General features: G+C 49.0%; 2 protein-coding genes across 3 annotated transcripts in view; both read left to right on the forward strand.

Annotated features, from left to right (window-relative positions):
* Positions 1-297: 297 nt before the first annotated feature.
* On the forward strand, positions 298-7,200 carry polr3f (polymerase (RNA) III (DNA directed) polypeptide F). The gene is made up of 9 exons (XM_046377668.1): positions 298-524; positions 1,234-1,351; positions 1,453-1,520; positions 1,616-1,683; positions 5,367-5,479; positions 5,612-5,755; positions 6,269-6,376; positions 6,661-6,852; positions 6,929-7,200. The coding sequence occupies exons 1-9, from the start codon at positions 463-465 to the stop codon at positions 7,004-7,006; spliced, it is 951 nt and encodes a 316-aa protein (XP_046233624.1). The 5' UTR covers positions 298-462; the 3' UTR covers positions 7,007-7,200.
* A 1,325-nt stretch (positions 7,201-8,525) lies between these two features.
* LOC124052860 (spectrin beta chain, non-erythrocytic 1-like) overlaps positions 8,526-18,183 on the forward strand; it is a 31,379-nt gene continuing 21,721 nt past the window's right edge. Inside the window, exons 1-2 of one of the 2 annotated variants that reach the window (XM_046377601.1) lie at positions 8,526-8,681; positions 14,660-14,884. In XM_046377601.1, the coding sequence (XP_046233557.1) occupies positions 14,731-14,884 (154 nt within the window). In that variant the 5' untranslated portion in view covers positions 8,526-8,681; positions 14,660-14,730. Of the gene's footprint in view, positions 8,682-14,659; positions 14,885-17,004; positions 17,425-18,183 lie in introns of those variants that run through there. The other variant, XM_046377610.1, reaches the window with a different exon arrangement.

Genomic DNA, 18,183 nt, shown 5'->3' on the forward strand with positions numbered 1-18,183 from the left:
TGCAACGAGAAACACAAAAGCTTTTTATATATTAGTGCAACTTTGATTAAATCAACTAAACGCTGAAAGATGGCTTCTGTTCTTTTGTGAAAGTTTTCTTCTCTTGCACTGCTGTGTCCATGCTGATAACATCACACTACCGAGTCTTTCTTTACTTAAAAACAAAATACCAATGGGGCTGTTTGCAGTCAAACACTCTCACACACAAAAGGGATAACAGTCATAACAGACACACATATGTGTCGACATTATCGTTCTTTTACTTAATCATTTATTTTTCCTCAGTAGGATTTTGTAACAGGCAGTTTTCAGGACGCCCTGGCCGACAGCTAACGTTTGAGGACCCCGAACTAGCATGTCCGCCCGTCTGACAACACAAGCTAACAGGGCGACCGACAGTCAAGCACTGCGAACAGAAATCAAAAAACTACAGAGTTAAACACTAAAGCGAGGAAAGTTAAAATGGCGGAAGTTAAAGTGAAAAAGGAGACGAACCTTTCGGAACCCGCGGAGATTGAGAACAGGTCAGTGAGGCGCCGTGAGCGAGCTTTACCGCTGAGCCTGGTGCTGTTTACTCTGGGCCTGACTCCGTGCACATTTTCTCACATTTAGCGTTCACTGGAGTAACACCCCCACACAGGCCACATGTCGTCAGTAAATACATTTTCTGAACCGTGGTTACTTTATAGTAAATTCGGCAGTCAGCCCGCACAGCCACCTCAGTTAATTTGAGTAAAACCTGATGCTGCTGTCGGACTGCCCTCGGAGTTGTAAGGAGGGAAGATCCTCACAGTGTTGAGGTTTTCTGTGGTAAACGTTCTGCTTGGTGTTTTCATGTCTGACCTGACCTCAGTCACGTCCAAATGAGACGGGATGTCCCAGCATCAGTGCTGGTTGTCTTAGCGGGAACACAGTAAGACAGCAGGGCAGGCTGATGTAACCTGGCTGACAGGTTTGCTGTGTAAATAACAAACTTTTCTGATAAAATCATTTATTCTTCATTTGTCGTTTTGTCATTTAATCTGCTTCAGCCCAGCTGGCAATCAAAATGTGTTCAGTCAGCTGCTGAAGTATTGGATGACTTTGTGGGAAGATGAGAATGATTTTTGACTTTAGACGCGGATTGTAAAACAAAACAGACAGTTGACAATTTGGTTAAGATGAAGAAACTAGTCAGTGTTGTTTATTCTTTTGTTTTGTGCGTGTGTGTGTGTGCGTGTGTGCGAGCTGCAGGATCAAAGAGCTGTGTCAGCAGTTTCCTCATGGCATCACAGACCAGGTGATTCAGAACGACATGCCTCACCTGGAGCCTCAGCAGAGAGCCATGGCCATCAACAAGCTGCTGTCACTGGTCAGTCTGATGATGATGATGATGATGATGACGTCGCTGCTGATTGATCACTCGGTGTTTATGTTTCTGGTTATTGATGATGTCATACTCACCTGCCCCAGGGTCAGCTGGACCTGCTGAGGAACAGCTCAGGCCTCCTGTACAGGATGAAGGACACACAGAGCGCCAGGTAAACACACCTGACGTCCCCTGCGGAGCGCACACACAGACGAGTCGTCGTGTTGCTCGTGCATGTGAACCCTGTTTGTGGTTGTTGTGTTGCAGTAAGATGAAAGGTTCAGACAACCAGGAGAAGCTGGTTTATCAGATCATCGAGGATGCGGGAAACAAAGGTAATAAAGAATCAAGAGTCTTTTATTTATTTATTTATTTTAAGTTACTTTATTAATCCCAAGCTGGGAAATGACTTCTCTGCGTTTAACCCATCACTGATTGAAACACACACACACACACACGCAACATGCAGTAAAACACACACAGAGGAGCAGACTTTTCCTGCCCGTCCGGTGGGGGAATCGAACCAGCGACCTTCCGATCACAAGCCGCTTCTCCAACCTCTAGGCCACGGCTGCCCCAAAATGGCATTTCGTTGTCGGCAGGATTGTTGTGCAAGCATAACGAAATTTGAAAGCACACTTATAAATAGCAGCAGAAAATTAAAATTGCACACTTAAGAAAAATATTAAAATATAAAATACAAAATGAGGTAGATAAAGTGCCCTTAGTGCCAGACTATGTGTATGCTGTGTGTGTGTATGCAGATAGACGGGGGAGGGTGTGTGTGTGAAGTCCTGTATGGGGGTGGGACGTGAGTGTTTCACTGTATGGGGGTTATTGCTTTAACAGCTCTGGGGAAGAAGCTGTCCCTGAGTCTGTTGGTGCTGGTTTTAATGTTCCTGTACCGCCTTCCTGATGGAAGCGGTACAAACAGTTTGTTGCCCAGGTGGGTGGGGTCTGTGGCAATGCGTCTTGCCCTCTTCTGGACTCGGGCAGTGTAAACTGAGTCCAGATCTGGTAGACTGCAGCCCACAATCCCCTGTGCTGTCCTCACCACCCGGGCTAAGTCCTTCCTGTCCTGTGCTGTGCAACTGCCATACCACACAGTCACACTGAGACACGGGATGCTTTCGATTGTGGCTCTGTAAAAGTTCATGAGCAGCTGAGTAGACAGTCCAGTCCGTTTCAGCTTCCTGAGAAAGAAGAGCCGTTGTTGGGCCTTTTTCACCAGGTGTGAGGTGTTCACTGACCAGGAGAGGTCAGAGGAAATGTGGACGCCCAGGAACTTAATGCTGTCCACCCGCTCAACCGCCTCCCCAAGTATACAGACGGGAGCGTGATCGGTCTTCCTGGACCTCCTGTAGTCCACTATGACCTCCTTGGTTTTGCTGATGTCCAGGATGAGGTTGTTCCTGGAACACCACTGTGTCAGGTTCTGGACCTCATCTCTGTAGTGGGTCTCATCATTGTTAGATATGAGACCCACCACAGTGGTGTCGCCCGTGAACTTAACGACCATGTTTGTGGGGTGGATAGCAGAGCAGTCGTGTGTGTAGAGTGTGAATAAGACAGGGCTGAGTACACAACCCTGCGGCGTGCCAGTATTGAGGATCAGTGGGGCTGATGTAGACTCCCCTATCCTCACCACCTGGGGCCTGTTGGTGAGGAAGTCCCTGATCCAGGAGCAGAGTGAGTCTGACAAACCCAGGTTGTGGAGTTTCAGGGCCAACATGTCCGGGGGGACAGTGAGCTGAAGTCCACAAATAGCATCCTAACATAGGTGTTAGGATGCTCCAGGTGAGTCAGGGCCGTGTGAAGTGCTAGCGAGACGGCATCCTCCGTAGAACGGTTCTCCCTATAGGCGAACTGCAGACTGTCCAGGCCAGCGGGGATGGCGTCCTTGATGTATCTCAGGAGGATCCTCTCGAAGCACTTCAGGGGTCAGAGCGACAGGTCGGTAGTCGTTGAGGCAGGTGATGGTTGATTTCTTGGGCACAGGCACAATGATGGACGACTTCAGGCACACAGGGACCATGGACAGCTGTATGGACAGGTTGAAGATGTCCAGGAAGACTTCTGCCACTTGGTCAGCGCATGACTTCTCCTGACACCTTATCTGGACCTGCAGCCTTGTTGGTGTTGATCCTCCTCAAAGCGGAGGTCACTTGGTGCAGCTGCAGGACGAGAGGCTGCTGCTGCACCTCTGGCTGAGGAAGGTCAGCAGTTCTTCTGCTGCTCGGAGAGTCGAAGCGTGCGAAGAAGCTGTTTAAGGTGTCAGGTAGGGTCGGGTCATGGCTGACCTGCTGGTCATTCCGCTTGTAGTCCGTGATGGTCCTGATGCCTTTCCACATGTTACGTGGATCGTTGTCATTGAAGTGCTCCTCAATGCGCTGCTTGTGCCTGTGTTTAGCCAGCTGGATGCCCTTTTTCAGTTCTTTCCGGGCCCTGCTGTAAGCCAGCCTATCTCCTGACCTATAGGCTGCATCCCAGGCTTTTAGCAGGGGCCACACTGTGCCGTCCACCCATGGTTTTTGATTAGGAAAAACCGTGATTGTCTTTGTGGGTAGGACAGCATCAGTGCAGAAGTGAACATAGGACAACACAGCTGACGTGTATTCGTCCAGGTCAGCGTCTGCTTTGAACACTCCCCAGTCTGTGTGCTCAAAGCAGTCCTGTAGGGCTGAGGAAGCCTCCGCAGTCCACACCTGGATGTTTCTGGTGGTGGGTTTGGTCCTGCAAATCAGAGGTCTGGAGGCAGGGATCAGCTCCACGGAGATGTGATCTGACATGCCCAAGTGAGGAGCTGCTACAGCCTTGTATGCCCCTGGGATGTTGCAGTAGACCTGGTCCAGAATATTATAGTCTCTGGTTGGAAAGTTGATGAATTTGTGGAATTTGGGGAGAACAGCTTTTAATTCTCTTTGTGAAACCTTCAGGCAGGAGGTTACGGTCCATTCAGACCAAAACCTCACGCCACAAGAACAGTTTCTTCCCCTGTGCTGTTGGACTGTTGAACACAACTGACTAACATGCTGCCCTGCACCTTAGCAATTGGTTTTGCTCATTCACTGTCCACCTGCTGTTCATTTGCACTGTCTGCCTCACCCACTTGCACTATACTCCACCCTGCACTACCTTACTTTTGAACTACCTCCAGAAACATATTTATTTTACTTATCTTATTTTATTTTGTGTTACCTTATTTTATTTTATTTTATTTTATTTTGTTCTTCTATTATATGTTACTTGTTGCGTTCTATGCACCAATCACCAAGACAAATTCCTAGTAATGTGAAACCTCTTCACTTACATGGCAATAAAGTCTTTCTGATTCTGATTCTGATTCTGATTCTAATTCCACATGGTTAAAGTCCCCAGCCGAACAGTGCAGCAGAACACCTGAGACACCACACAGATCAGACTGTTTACTCAGGACTGCTGCCTCCACTTTGTACACGATTCATGATCTTCCCGTTCATACCGGACCTGAACGCATCGCTGTATTCTGTGACACAAACACTCCCAGAACTTCATTTGAACTTCAGCAGAGTAATTAGCTGATCCAATAAGAGTGATTGAGTTTTAAAACCACCGAAACTCGACGAAGGCTGTCGATCGCGTTACGAGATCTGCTCATGTCCGGTGTGAACAGAACGACTACAGCGAGGAAATCCTGAGAGCAGCTTTCCCTGTAAAGGTGCAGTTCGTAAGATATGTCGAGAATTTAAAAAACACACTTCATTCAGACGAGACAGCAGCCAAATAAGACTCAACGCTTAAACGCTGACGTGTTGTTAACGTGTTGTCAAACTTGTTGATGTGTTGTTAACGTGTTGTCAAACTTGTTGTTGTTGTGTTGTTGACGTGTTGTCAAACTTGTTGTTGACGTGTTGTTGATGTGTTGTCAAACGTGTCGTTGTTGTGTTGTTGACGTGTTGTTGACGTGTTGTCAAACGTGTCGTTGTTGTGTTGATGACGTGTTGATGACGTGTTGTTGACGTGTAGTTCTGTGCCGCAGGGATCTGGAGCAGAGATATCCGCTTTAAGAGCAACCTTCCTCTGACAGAGATCAACAAGATCCTGAAGAACCTGGAGAGCAAGAAACTCATCAAAGCCGTCAAATCCGTTGCTGTGAGTTCCAGACTGCTGAGCTGACGGCTCACGCTGACTCGACATCAGACCAGGATCAGGAACGAGTCTCCGTTCCGGATCCTGTGGAGGTACGAGGTTTGCTCTCTGACTGGTCCGTGTTTGTTGTTGCAGGCGTCTAAGAAGAAGGTGTACATGTTGTACAACCTGCAGCCGGACCGCTCGGTGACAGGTGGGGCCTGGTACAGCGACCAGGACTTCGAGTCAGAGTTTGTCGAAGTTCTAAACCAGCAGTGCTTCAAGTTCCTGCAGAGCAAGGTACAAAAAACTTTTTTAACAACCCACATTGCAAAATTAAGAAATGTTGTGACAAAAAAAAAGAATCCTTGAAACTCCCCAGCATGACGTGTCAGAGTGACTCATTTTCACTTTGTGAAGAGTTGAGATGATCAGTCAGACCAGCAGGTGGCAGCACAGTCACAGTGACCTCAACATGTAAATAAATGTGCACCTGATAATCTTTCAATCTGTGGACTATCACTTCAATAAAAGTACTCATAATACGATAGAGAAATACATTAATGTTTTAGTTAATTTAAGTATTGGTGTCAAAATTTAACTTCCAAAGTAAGAGCACTCAGTGTGCCGAATGGCCCATTTCAGAGAAATCTGTTCATCAGGTTAATGTTGCAGCTGGTAAAGGTGGAGCCCATTGATGACTGCTGGGGGTAGATGTAGACAGCAGACTACGAGTGCTAAAACAAGTCCAAAGTCAAGAACTTTGTCTGTTCGAGTCACCTGACCCTTAGACTTGAGTCTCCGTGTGTCCAGGCTGAGGCAGCGAGGGACAGCAAACAGAGTCCCATGGTTCAGAGGAACAGCTCCTTCGCCACCTCGCATGAAGTCTGGAAGTACATCTGTGAGCTGGGAATCAGCAAGGTGACTCCGCCCCCTCCAATGACATCACACACCACCCATATGACCCGCTGATGCACACGTTGTCCCTTCATATCTGAATCTAACTGGTTTCGCCTCACCCTCAGTCCTCCTTGGACTGGACGATCAGCGATTTAACTGTCTGTCATCTGATTGGCTCCCAAATTGTTGGTCAGATCTCGCAGTCAGCTGATAAGAGATCAGTTTAACATAGGGAGGACAGCAGCCGACAGACAAACAGAAGCTCGTTGTGTCTCTGATTGTTACTGACGGGTCTTTGGCTCCAGGTGGATCTGTCTATGGACGACATCGAGACCATCCTAAACACGCTCATCTACGACGGGAAGGTGGAGATGACCATCATCGCCGCCAAGGAAGGCACGGTGGGCAGCGTAGACGGACAGATGAAGCTTTACCGCGGCGTCAACCCCGTCCTCCAGCCCACGGGCCTCGTCAGGACGCCCTGCGGACTCTGCCCGGTAACACAGACTTCACCCGGGACCAGTTTTCAGGGTGTTTTGTGATGGAGCCCTGACTCGTGTTTCCTCCCTGCAGGTGTTTGACGACTGTCACGAAGGAGGAGAAATCTCGCCATCCAACTGCATCTACATGACGGAGTGGTTGGACTTCTGACGGCTGCCCGTCTCTCGTCTCCTTCTCTGTGATGAAGTCTTTATTTTCCCAGCGATCTGTGATGCCCGTCGTTTATGTTCTATTTATCACAAAGATAATAAAAAGGACTTGTGAAACGTGTTGCTGGTTGCTTCGAATCAGCTCTGGACACGGCTGATCAGAGTCCTTCACGTCTTCAGTGTCCACTAAACTTTGCCCTGAGTCTGAACTTTGTGTCCTCTGGACGTCCTGACTGTGGACGTCCAGTTCTGTTGAAGAATGAAAGAAAAAAGAAAACGTAGCCTTGAAACTAAAAGTGTTTGTTAATTCAAAATTTTGAGATGATAAGTAAACTTTTTACTCAGTTTTGACCGAGATAAATGATGCGATCTCAGAATTTTGACTTAATTGACATTTCATTGTGTATTTGTGACTTCCATGGGGATATTTTATGATGAAGATGAAGATGAAGGGTTTTTTATTGACAGAAATCGATTTCTGCTCTCTTACTCTCCAGACCTCTGCAGAATGTTGTGTTTTCGTGATTTGGGCGAACTGATCCTTTAAGCTAAGATTCATAACAACATGTGTGCGTTTGCTGTGTTGTTTTTCTTTTCGACGTGCGGCAGACTGAGAATCAATGTGAAAACAGCAGGCAGTGCACTCAGGTACGTAACTCGTGTTCTCCGATGCACTCTGAGCGTGTCTATCCAATCAGAGCTCTCATTTAGCCTCAGTGTTTTCCATCAGACAGCATTAAAGTGTTCCATGAGACTCTAATGGGCTCAGTGCTGACTGTCAGCTCGGCTCACGTTACACAACAGCAACATGGTTTCATCGACCAATCGGACTTCAGTGATGGTCAGGAGGTACCTGCCCTCACTGGATGGCCAGGACAGGCAGAGATGTTCCATGTTTTTCTCTTGCATTTTCAGTGCGGTGAATACTACACTACCCATGAGCCTCAGCAGCTGATTTCATGAAATTAGAGTTGATTGGTGGTCCAGTGCAGTCACAGTGGTGACAGCAGCTGAGTGCTGATGATTGCAGGTCCATTAAACTCCTTCATTATTCATCAGCTCTGCTGCTGGAACGGGTCCACGCCCACCTACATGACATCACTTCTTATCTCCTGTGGTGTCCAGGAAGTCCAACAGTCCTGCTCCCCACAGGATGATCCCTTTACATGTCCCTGACTCCATGATGTCTCCTGTAGCGCCACCTTCAGGACAAACGACACGTGCTCTGACTGCAAGAGCAGTGAAATAATCGGGATGGAGGTTGTAATGAAGTCTTCGGCCTGTAGGGGGCGCTTCCGTGACTTTAACATGTTGTTTCCACAAACCTGCTGTTTAGAGTTCAGAGTTGTCGTTGAACGCAGCATAAACCACAAACTCTACTGAGAGAAATTAAAGATGAAAACCAGAATCTCAGTTTGATTTATACCCAAACTGATGAAGACTGAGTCTGAGGAGGAGGAGGGGGGAGGAGGCAGGACGCTGAGCAGGGAGGCTGAGGGGGAGGAGGCTGAGGGAGGAGGGGGAGGGCAGTGCGGATTCTTTCCCGTCATTCCCTGCAGCAGCAGCAGCTCCCTCCCTCCTGTCTGTCGCTCTGTCCTCTCCGTGTCGGATGCCAGTTTGCGGACTCTTCTTCATCTCAGGTGAACTTTGGAGACTCGCTTCGATCTTCTGAGCAGGTAAGCAGCTTCTTCTTCTGTCTCTGCTGCCTTCTGCTGTGTCTCCACTCCGTCTGTGTTGTGGCCCTTTGTGGCTGTGATTGGAGCTGCCGAGCGACACACTGAAGCGTCGGTTCCTCCGCAAACTCCGCTTCATGTCGGAGCAGACTGGACTGACTGCGGCCGCTTGGCTCCGGAGCTCCGAGTCCGTCCCGAGGCTCGGTCGCCTCTCCCGGCCCGTCCGGCTCTCTGTAGCCGCGCTGCGGTGTGCCTCAGCCCGCATGTCCCTCCCGCCAGCAGCCATTTGTCTGGGCCGGAGGATGGAGGATAATAACGGTGCGCCATGCATGGACGCAAAAACAGGCGTGGCCGCGGGAGGAGGAGGAGGAGGTGGAGGAGGTGGTGTGTGTTAATGTGTGTGTTCGGGACAATACACACCGGAGCGCCTCGGCCATTAAACGCCCCTCCACGGCGCGTTTGCGGGCAGATTTTTTCGGCTGAGCTGAGCGGGATGAGCCCGACCTGCGGCTGCAGTCCCCGTCGGGGGAGGCTCCGCAGGCCGGGACGCACACCGACTGAACGCCGAGCAGAAAATGCTGGAAAACAGAGGCAGCAGGGCGGATGGTGCTGGGGGTGAGGAGCTGGACTGGGCAGGCCCCCGTCTCTGAAACACCCCGGATATTTGTTTTGAAAAGCTGTTGCGGGAACGTTTGACCGATGTTACGCTCCTCCTTGCGGACAGAAACACTGAGGTTGTCTCAGGTTCCTGATCTGCAGGTCTGAGTAACTCGGCAGAACCGTTATGTTGTCATGCAGGGCAGGCTCCAGCCCAGGAGGGGTCCCGGGCACCGTGTGGTGACCCCCACCCCCACCCCTAGAGAAAGAGTGCAGCACCAGACTTCATCAAAGTTGTTAAAAGTCAGAAAATACCACAGGATGCTTTTCTTCTGAGCACGACAGGCTAAATGAGAATCAGTAATTAGTTGTTTAATGAAGACTTCAGGCTCTTTTATGTCACAGTTTGCTGCTTTTCAGCAGTTTTATGTTTGAGTGTTTTATTTTCAAATGGACTTTCTGTCTGATGAAATGAGCAGTTTAAACATTCTTTTTGTGGAAAAGGGAGACAATATTTAATTAATCAAATGCCAATAAAATAAAAAAAAAATTATAACTGATCACTAGTGACAGTTTACAAAGAATGTTCTCATATTGTTACACAGGAACTTTAAGGGAACCTCCACCATATGTTCTTGAGTGGTTATGTTTCAATCAGTGATGGGTTAAATGCAGAGAAGTAATTTCCCAGCTTGGGATTAATAAAGTAACTTAATTTAGATTAAAATTAGTCAGTACAATGTGGTACTCTATATTGTTGTAGAACGTTGGAAAAATGCTCTTTGGAGATTTCCTTAAGGTTCTAGTATGCAATGTTCTGTCAATGTCAAATGAATATCCTTAAAGGCATGAAAGTGTAAAATCTTTCCTGAGACCAGTTAGACCAGTAAAGGTTCTATGTTTGCATGAATGTTCTACAAACAACTCAAGAGAATCCCAGTATTCTCCTAACGTTCCCTGGTGTTCCTTTGCTGTACTGCCCGTGTTGATGACCTAAATGCCTCAGGAGAACATTCCCTAACACTTCCTATGTGGTTGTAAACCTTTGTAAAGAAAACATTTAATATGTTTGTTAACCTCCAAAGAGTGTTCTCCAGATGTTCTGTCAGAGAACATGGAGAACATGAGTGTCCTTGGGTGTATTCTGCAATCAAAATGAGCAGAACATTTTTCAGAAACGTTACTGTGTTTGAATCTAATGTTCCTGTGTCTGTGTCCTCTGGTGTCAGTACTTTTCTGGGTCGCATTTTGGATTCAGTGTGTGAGCTGAACCCGACTGAATCAGTTGTGACATTTTAAATGTTATGCTGAAGATGTGGACCCGTTGAGCAGAGACATGATTCCCAGGACTATAAGAGATGGCCTCTGTCCTCCAACAGAGACAGTCAGAGGTGTCTGATAGTGTCCTCAGTTCAGCTGGTCCTCCTGTCACAGGTGGTCATTTCAAACACACCCTCTGAAAGACCCTCCTGTTTCTGCCTGTTAATGTTACTGATCATAATATTATTATTATTTTCACTGTGATCAGATCTCGTTTATCTCATAACCATATCACCTTGTCTCCAGTCTGTATGCTAAGCTAACCGTATCACCTTGTCTCCAGTCTGTATGCTAAGCTAACCGTATCACCTCGTCTCCAGTCTGTATGCTAAGCTAACCGTATCACCTCGTCTCCAGTCTGTATGCTAAGCTAACCGTATCACCTCGTCTCCAGTCTGTATGCTAAGCTAACCGTATCACCTCGTCTCCAGTCTGTATGCTAAGCTAACCGTATCACCTCGTCTCCAGTCTGTATGCTAAGCTAACCGTATCACCTCGTCTCCAGTCTGTATGCTAAACTAACCGTATCACCTCGTCTCCAGTCTGTATGCTAAGCTAACCGTATCACCTCGTCTCCAGTCTGTATGCTAAGCTAACCGTATCACCTCGTCTCCAGTCTGTATGCTAAGCTAACCGTATCACCTCGTCTCCAGTCTGTATGCTAAGCTAAGCATGCTGGCTGTAGCTTCATATTTAGCATGCAGCAACTTGATAGTGGACTCAGTCTGAACTTGTGACTCTCAGAGGAAGAGAAGAAGAAAAATGTTGAAATGTTCCTTTAAGGACTGACTCACGTCTATTATTGAACGGTGGATATTTTGGGTCCTGAAACAGCAACACGTTCAGTCTTCATGTGTTTTACTCTCTGCTTGGATCTGCTCAGGGTGATGGAGCTGCTGTTTGCTGAAGGGTGGGGTCAGCCAACCAGGAAATGACTCTGCGTGTTTGTGTGTGTGTGTGTGTGTGTGCGTGCGTGTGTGTGTGTGTGTGTGCGTGCATGCAGTGAGGTCATTCTTCTTCTGCTGTTTCTGGAGTACAAACAGTCGCAGTCTGTTCATCGAGCTGCTGGGCTGTGTCCTGCAGTAAACCTGTAACTGATCTCAGACCAGTCATTTATAGTGGTGATTTTGATCAATAATTGATTTAAACGTCCGACAGCAGCTGCGTGGCGTCGCTCTCTTCTTCGGCGTGGTCTTCGTTCCGTGTGTCAGGTGGAATAAAAGTGCTTTTGATCCTGATTTTTAAAAGCAGGTTTGAGTGAGTTAAAATCACACGATCTGATTGGTTACACATCACCAGTGACAGCCTATCAGCACTGTCTGAAGTGACTAAAGTTATCGTTAAGTTAGGATGAGTGTACTGCAGTAGCAGAAAATCAAAATACTGAAGTACAAGAACCTGTGTAGTAAGTGTAGTACTCGAGTAATGTGTACTAAGTTACATCCCATCAGTGGTTGTTTGACACTAAGATTTTATCTTTGCTACAGATGTCTGTTGGTAACATCGGTCATCAGTCTCATTGATTACCAATAATCAATATTAGTATGAGCTCAGTCTGACGTCGTAGCTGCGACTGAACTGCTCACATGTTAACGTGATGGTGGACATGATGGTGGACATGGGGCAGCTGCAGCAGGGAGACAGGTGACACACACCTGTTGTCCCGTGTCTGTGGGTCGCCGGCTTCCTCAGCTGTGACTGTCAGGCTCTGAGGAATGTTTCAGGCTACTTCAGAGGGTTTTTCTGCTCTGAGACGCTCAGACATTTGTTCAACAACCCCCACCCAACACATGAGGAGGGGGCCTGTGGGTGGTGCTGCAGTTGTAGACCAGGCAGTCGTCATGTTTGGGGAATGTGGAGCGATGTGGACTCGGACAGAAACCCAGAGGGAGAGGGTGGGGGCCACCAGCGCTTCCTGTAAACGTTTGTTCCTCCTCTCAGTCTGAACTCAGGGACAAACGAGCTCTATTGTTATGTCCAAACAGCCGCCTTGTCTTCTTTTTGTAACGTTTACTTTGTGTGAAGTTTGTCACAGGTCGGATATTCTTAAGTGATTCAAATGAGAAGTCGTTTCTCGGCAGTCAGCTGACTGAATTGATTTGTTTAGACTGAAGCTCTTTGGCTCATCCTAAACGACTTTACTGGATCCATTAACTCATTTAAAAAACAAACAGATCAGTCTGAAAGCAAAGCGTTGGTTTGCCTCCATGGCATATGGCCATAAGTATGTGGACAGGACTGAGTGGTGACTGTTACGTATGGATGGAACGTTCAGCTGTCCACATACTTTTGTCCAGGTGGTGTATATTGTTCTCCACTGGTGGCAGTTGGAGGTGCGCTTGTTTTGCCTTTTGTCTCATCATTGGCTCCATGCGACTGATCTGCGTTACTTCATCAGCTTCGTTGGAGACAAAATCTGAGCTTCCACTCCGTTACTTTATTGTGAATCCACGTACCAATGTGATGTCACATCCTGTTTCTGTTTCTGGAGTTAACCCGCAGTAAACAAATAAGTAAGGAGCTAAATGCCGCTCAGCACACAGACGCTGCACGTTGATGTGCTGAGCAAGAAACATCAGAATAAAAGCAGCCAGCCAGCGTTGTGCACGGCAGCCTCAGCAGCCTGTGCGGCGAGCAGCGGTTAGCGGTTAGCGAGCAGCGGTTACTCTGATCTGCTCATTTCGAAGGTTAACACGACAAAATGACACTCTGGTGTTGTTGCTCCTGCGATCAGAGGAGGTCAGACTGATCCTCTTCTCAAGCTGCTCGCTGAAAACGCTGGACCCGAGTGCAGCTTTTATTCCGTCTGACCTCCGACCTGTCGTCCCTCTGCTGCTGCAGGCTCTCGGACTGATCACGGATCTGTTTCCATCACACAGCAGAGGATTCTGGGAAGTCCGGTGCTTTAATGGAGGCAGGGTCCCTCCGGACGTCCTCTGGATGTCTGAGTGCTCTAATGGCTCCTTGTGCTGCTCAGTCCAATAACTGTGATGTGATGGAGTGTTTACATCCTCCATTAGATCAGCGGACCCACCAGCCAATGGGAGCTCAGCGTGGCAGCTCTCTGCACGCCACCGCCCGCAGAGACGCTCAAACACATCCTGAATCCAGTTTGTGTCAGTGCCACTCAGGACTACATTACCCATGAGCCCCTGCTGCTGCAATCTAAAATCAAAGTAAAGTGAGTTCTGCAGATTCACAGGACCTGACTGGCAGCAGTTTGTAGTTCCCTCCTGAAGCTGATTCAGGGTCTGTCTGCCAGTCAGTGAACGTCTCATCAGCAGGAGGTGTGTGTGTGTGTGTGTGTGTGTGTGTGTGTGTCACACTGACTGATAAATGTGATCAATATTTCATCTTCAATGTGATAAAACCATTCAGTCGTCTGTGAGACTTCCTGAGACAGACTGCAGCGCCCTCTGCAGGACGGACATGTCATCACACGGTCCTGACCGTGTGTGTGTGTGTGTGTGTGTGTGTGTGTGCGCGCGCATTAGCAGGCTGATGATCAGCACATGTACCACAGTATATGATTAGTATTTATACTTACAGATGTGTAACATTGGGTTTTTGCACATGCGGGACCGTTTTGGCTGATCGGTTCCCGTGTGGCTGCGGTGGATGTGACGGACTTCTCACATGCAGCAGGTGTAAACCACCAACACACACAGACCCTGTGATGATGATGATGATGATGATGATGATGATGATGCATCAGAGGTGGAGACAGTAATGTGTACTGATGGGACGTTTGATGCATTAAGAAAAGCACTCAGTCAGCGACTGTTGCATCCGCAGGAAGGACTGATTGGTACAAATACATACTGTGTGTACTTATACTGTGGACACATGAAAATGTTTACTTTCTGAAACATGTTTCGCTGACATTTTCGGACTTCAGAAAAACATTGATGCAGTACTTGTACTGTACCAGTACTGCTGTGTGTTTTCATGTGAGGTCATTCAGTGTTTGAGTCTTGCTGAGGACCAGTTTGCTTTTAGATGTTGTTGTTGTGGAGGACTTCAATGTCCCACCGCTGACTTCCTGTCTCTGTGTCTTCCCGCAGGGCTCGGCCTGAAGCCGCCGATGTGGTCGCGTCCCCGCTGACATCGAGGCGCGTTTCAGAGGCGAAAGGTCATGATGACGACGGTGGCCGCCGAGTACGACCACATGGAGCTGCAGCAGCAGTACAGCAGCAACGACACGGTCAACAACCGCTGGGATGACGACTGGGACAACGAGAACAGCTCGGCCCGTCTCTTCGAACGCTCCCGCATCAAGGCGCTCGCAGGTAGGAGCCCACATTAGTGTCTTCTCAGTGAGGGGGGACGGAGACGGACAGTCGACACGGACTGTAACAAAGACAGGAAATAACTGAGAGGATCAGAAAAAACCCAAATCACAGGAGCCAAACAGCAAAATGTTTCTGCAGGTGAGTTCAGAGTTCAGGACACGCTGACGCCGTCCAGGTGAAGACGCTCCCACGGCCGAGATGTTCTGTGTGATGTCACGTCTTTCTGAGGCGTGTTGGATGGCGTAGAGGAGACTCCTCGCAGTCTCTGCTTTGATTCATGCTTGTGATGATGTCAGACATGTTTTGCTGCTGCGAGACGTTGCCATGTCAACTGTCGTGACTTCCTGTTTCTCCCCTGCTGACAGTCGCACTGGCGCGGCGCCGGTGGACGAGTCGTGGTCAACGCCCACACACAGAAAACTTCCCTCATGTGCAGAAGTTCACTTGTCATTAGCACATCTGACTCCTGCAGATCATCGGCTCCACGGCGTCCGAACGTGTCGACATCTCGTCACAAGTTCAACTTTGGTTTCCAAACAGACGCCGTTCAGCAGCGTTTCTCTGCGGTCTGCGGCCTTAAACCAGCCAATCAAAACGACGAGAATCACCAGACACAAGGCGTCTGTCCACCCCGTCACCAGTCACATGACATCACATCCTGTCAGAGGCGAGCTGAACCGCCAAGCTGTCAGTCAGGAGGAGAAGATACACACGAGAAGTTTCCCAGTTTCCTCTGTATTCACGGATCTTTTATTCTGAAGGGTTTTGCTCAGAGGTGTTTTATTGTGAAGGGATGTCCTCCCATCATGCTTAGCGTGCTGACTTAGCATGCTTAAGTCATCCTCCGCTCATTGTGGGCTTACAGCTTCAGTTCTCACACATTCGCCGTACGTCTGATGGGGTGGCCCCGCCCACTCAGCCACACGGCCGTCCAATCAGCTGCTCGGGTCCCCCTGTCACACCGCTGACGCTCACTTTGTCCGAGAACAGCAGGAAGAAGTGTTGTGTCGGCCCCTCAGGCCCCAGCGGCCCCCGACATTACAGAAGGGGGACCGGTTCAAACGCCGGTGAGGTTTGTCTGTGGATCAGGTGGGTCAGCTGATCAGGCTGGTCACGGTGGTTGCTACGGTGTTGAGGGAGGTTATTATGGGCTGGCAGTCGGGTTCTGACACTGCAGCGAAACAAGCTGGGCATTTGGCTAAATGAATGACTGTGAAGTTCAGTGATTGGCTGCCTGTTAGTGAGGTCACCATCACGTAAATCATCGACTCGCGTGTGCGTGTGTGTGTGTGTGTGTGTGTGTGTGCAGGATGTTTGTTTCACATTTCCTGTCCTTCAGTCAGGAATGTGAAGGAACAATGAAAGGAAACACACACACACCCCTGATGACATCATTGTCATGCTGTAACATCATTGGCTGGTCACTGAATCTGCTCTCCCCCACACACACACATCGACACACACACATCGACACACACATCGACACACACATCGACACACACATCGACACACACATTGACACACACATCGACACACACATTGACACACACATCGACACACACATCGACACACACATCGACACACACATCGACACACACATCGACACACACATTGACACACACATCGACACACACATCGACACACACATCGACACACTCTGCTCAACAGAAAACTTAAAAACATTTCAAACCGACAGGCTGAGCCGAAGCCTCGATGTTCTCTGACCACAAGCTGCACCAATCCCTCAGTTTAATCTTTGACCGTGTGTGTTTGCAGTGGGCGGGGCTTGTGTGTGCTGCGTGTGTGTGCTGCGTGTGTGTGCTGCGTGTGTGTGCTGCGTGTGTGTGCTGTGGAGGGAAACAGAGCAGTCAGTCACAGCAGCGAGCAGGAAAAGGCAACAGAAGAAGAAGAAGAAGAATGAGCAACATGTAGCTGCTGTGCTGGGCAGGGCCGGACACACACACACTCACTCTCATATACACACACACACACACACACACACACTCACTCTCATATACACACACACACTCACACACACACACACACACACACACACACTCACTCTCATACACACACACACACACTCACACACACACACACACACACACACACTCACACACACACACACACACTCTCTCACACACTCATCCTGTGAGCGTCACTCTGAACTCTGGACTCGTTTTCTTTCCTGTCCTGGAACACGAGGACGTCTTCTGTCTTCGTTCAGCTGTGAGTCCGGTCGCTTCAAGAACACGTCAGGACTTTTTGGGTTTTGCTGGTTCAGGTCTTTAAAAAGGGATTTTGACTGAAACTCGAGTGGATTTTGGATGGAGGAACTTTAGGTCAGCTGGTCAAACACGATGGAGTCGGTGGGCTGATTCGCAGCAGGACTCGCCGACTCGCCGCCCGGTCGCGTGTTTCTTCGTAGCGGCGCCGAGCGTTCGGGACAGTGATGGAGCTGGAGTGGGCGTCGGTGGACTCGGCTCAGCTGCAGCACAGCTACAACCAGCTGGAGGGTCGATTCAAACAGCTGCAAGGTAAGACGAGCGGGGGCGCAGCGGCGGGCGGCGGCGGCGGGCGGGCTGATGGACGAGCTGCTGCTGGTTTTGGTTGCTCTGGTCAGACTGGGATGGTGACGAGTGGCTGGTTTTGTCAGAGTTCTGAGTGAGTTCCTGTTTCGTGCTGCAGATGCTGGACCTCGTGGACTCCATGAGATCACTGATTCGTTTCAGAGATCTGATCTCTGACTTGATGGTTGTCGTGGCGATCGAGAGTCCACATTACGTACCAAGGAGCCGCTCTTATCTGACCGGCCGAGGCAGCGTTCTGCTGGCTGAGGTCCGTGACGTGTTGTCTGGAGCGGCGGTCTCGATTCCCACCACAGAACCTGAACCTGCGGGTGTTCAGGGGCCCGCTGCTGTACACTGTGGTACTCTGCATGGTGCCTGAACAGGTTGTGACTTGTGACCTGATTCCTGCCTTGGGGGCCCGTTTTGCTCAGGGGCCCCACACGGTGTCACTGTGGCCCTGCTTTCACAGCTTTTATTTTGTATGAATCAGTGTACGCTTCCTGTGATGTCATCATGGTTACTGTCTCCTCCGTGTGAATTTGCGTGTCAGATCCAGTTTAGTTTCAGGCGGTTTTTCAGCCCTCAGTGTTGTCTGCAGGCGTCTTCTCAGGCTGCAGGCAGAACCTCAGCTTACAGCAGTTTTATTCTGAGACGGAGAGAATGCACGAGTGAGTCTGAGACAGCAGGATGGGTGATCGATCGGTAATCAATATCTCTTCTGTCAGT

The sequence above is a fragment of the Scatophagus argus genome, chromosome 2 (assembly GCF_020382885.2).
Source record: "Scatophagus argus isolate fScaArg1 chromosome 2, fScaArg1.pri, whole genome shotgun sequence".
NCBI lineage: Eukaryota > Metazoa > Chordata > Actinopteri > Scatophagidae > Scatophagus > Scatophagus argus.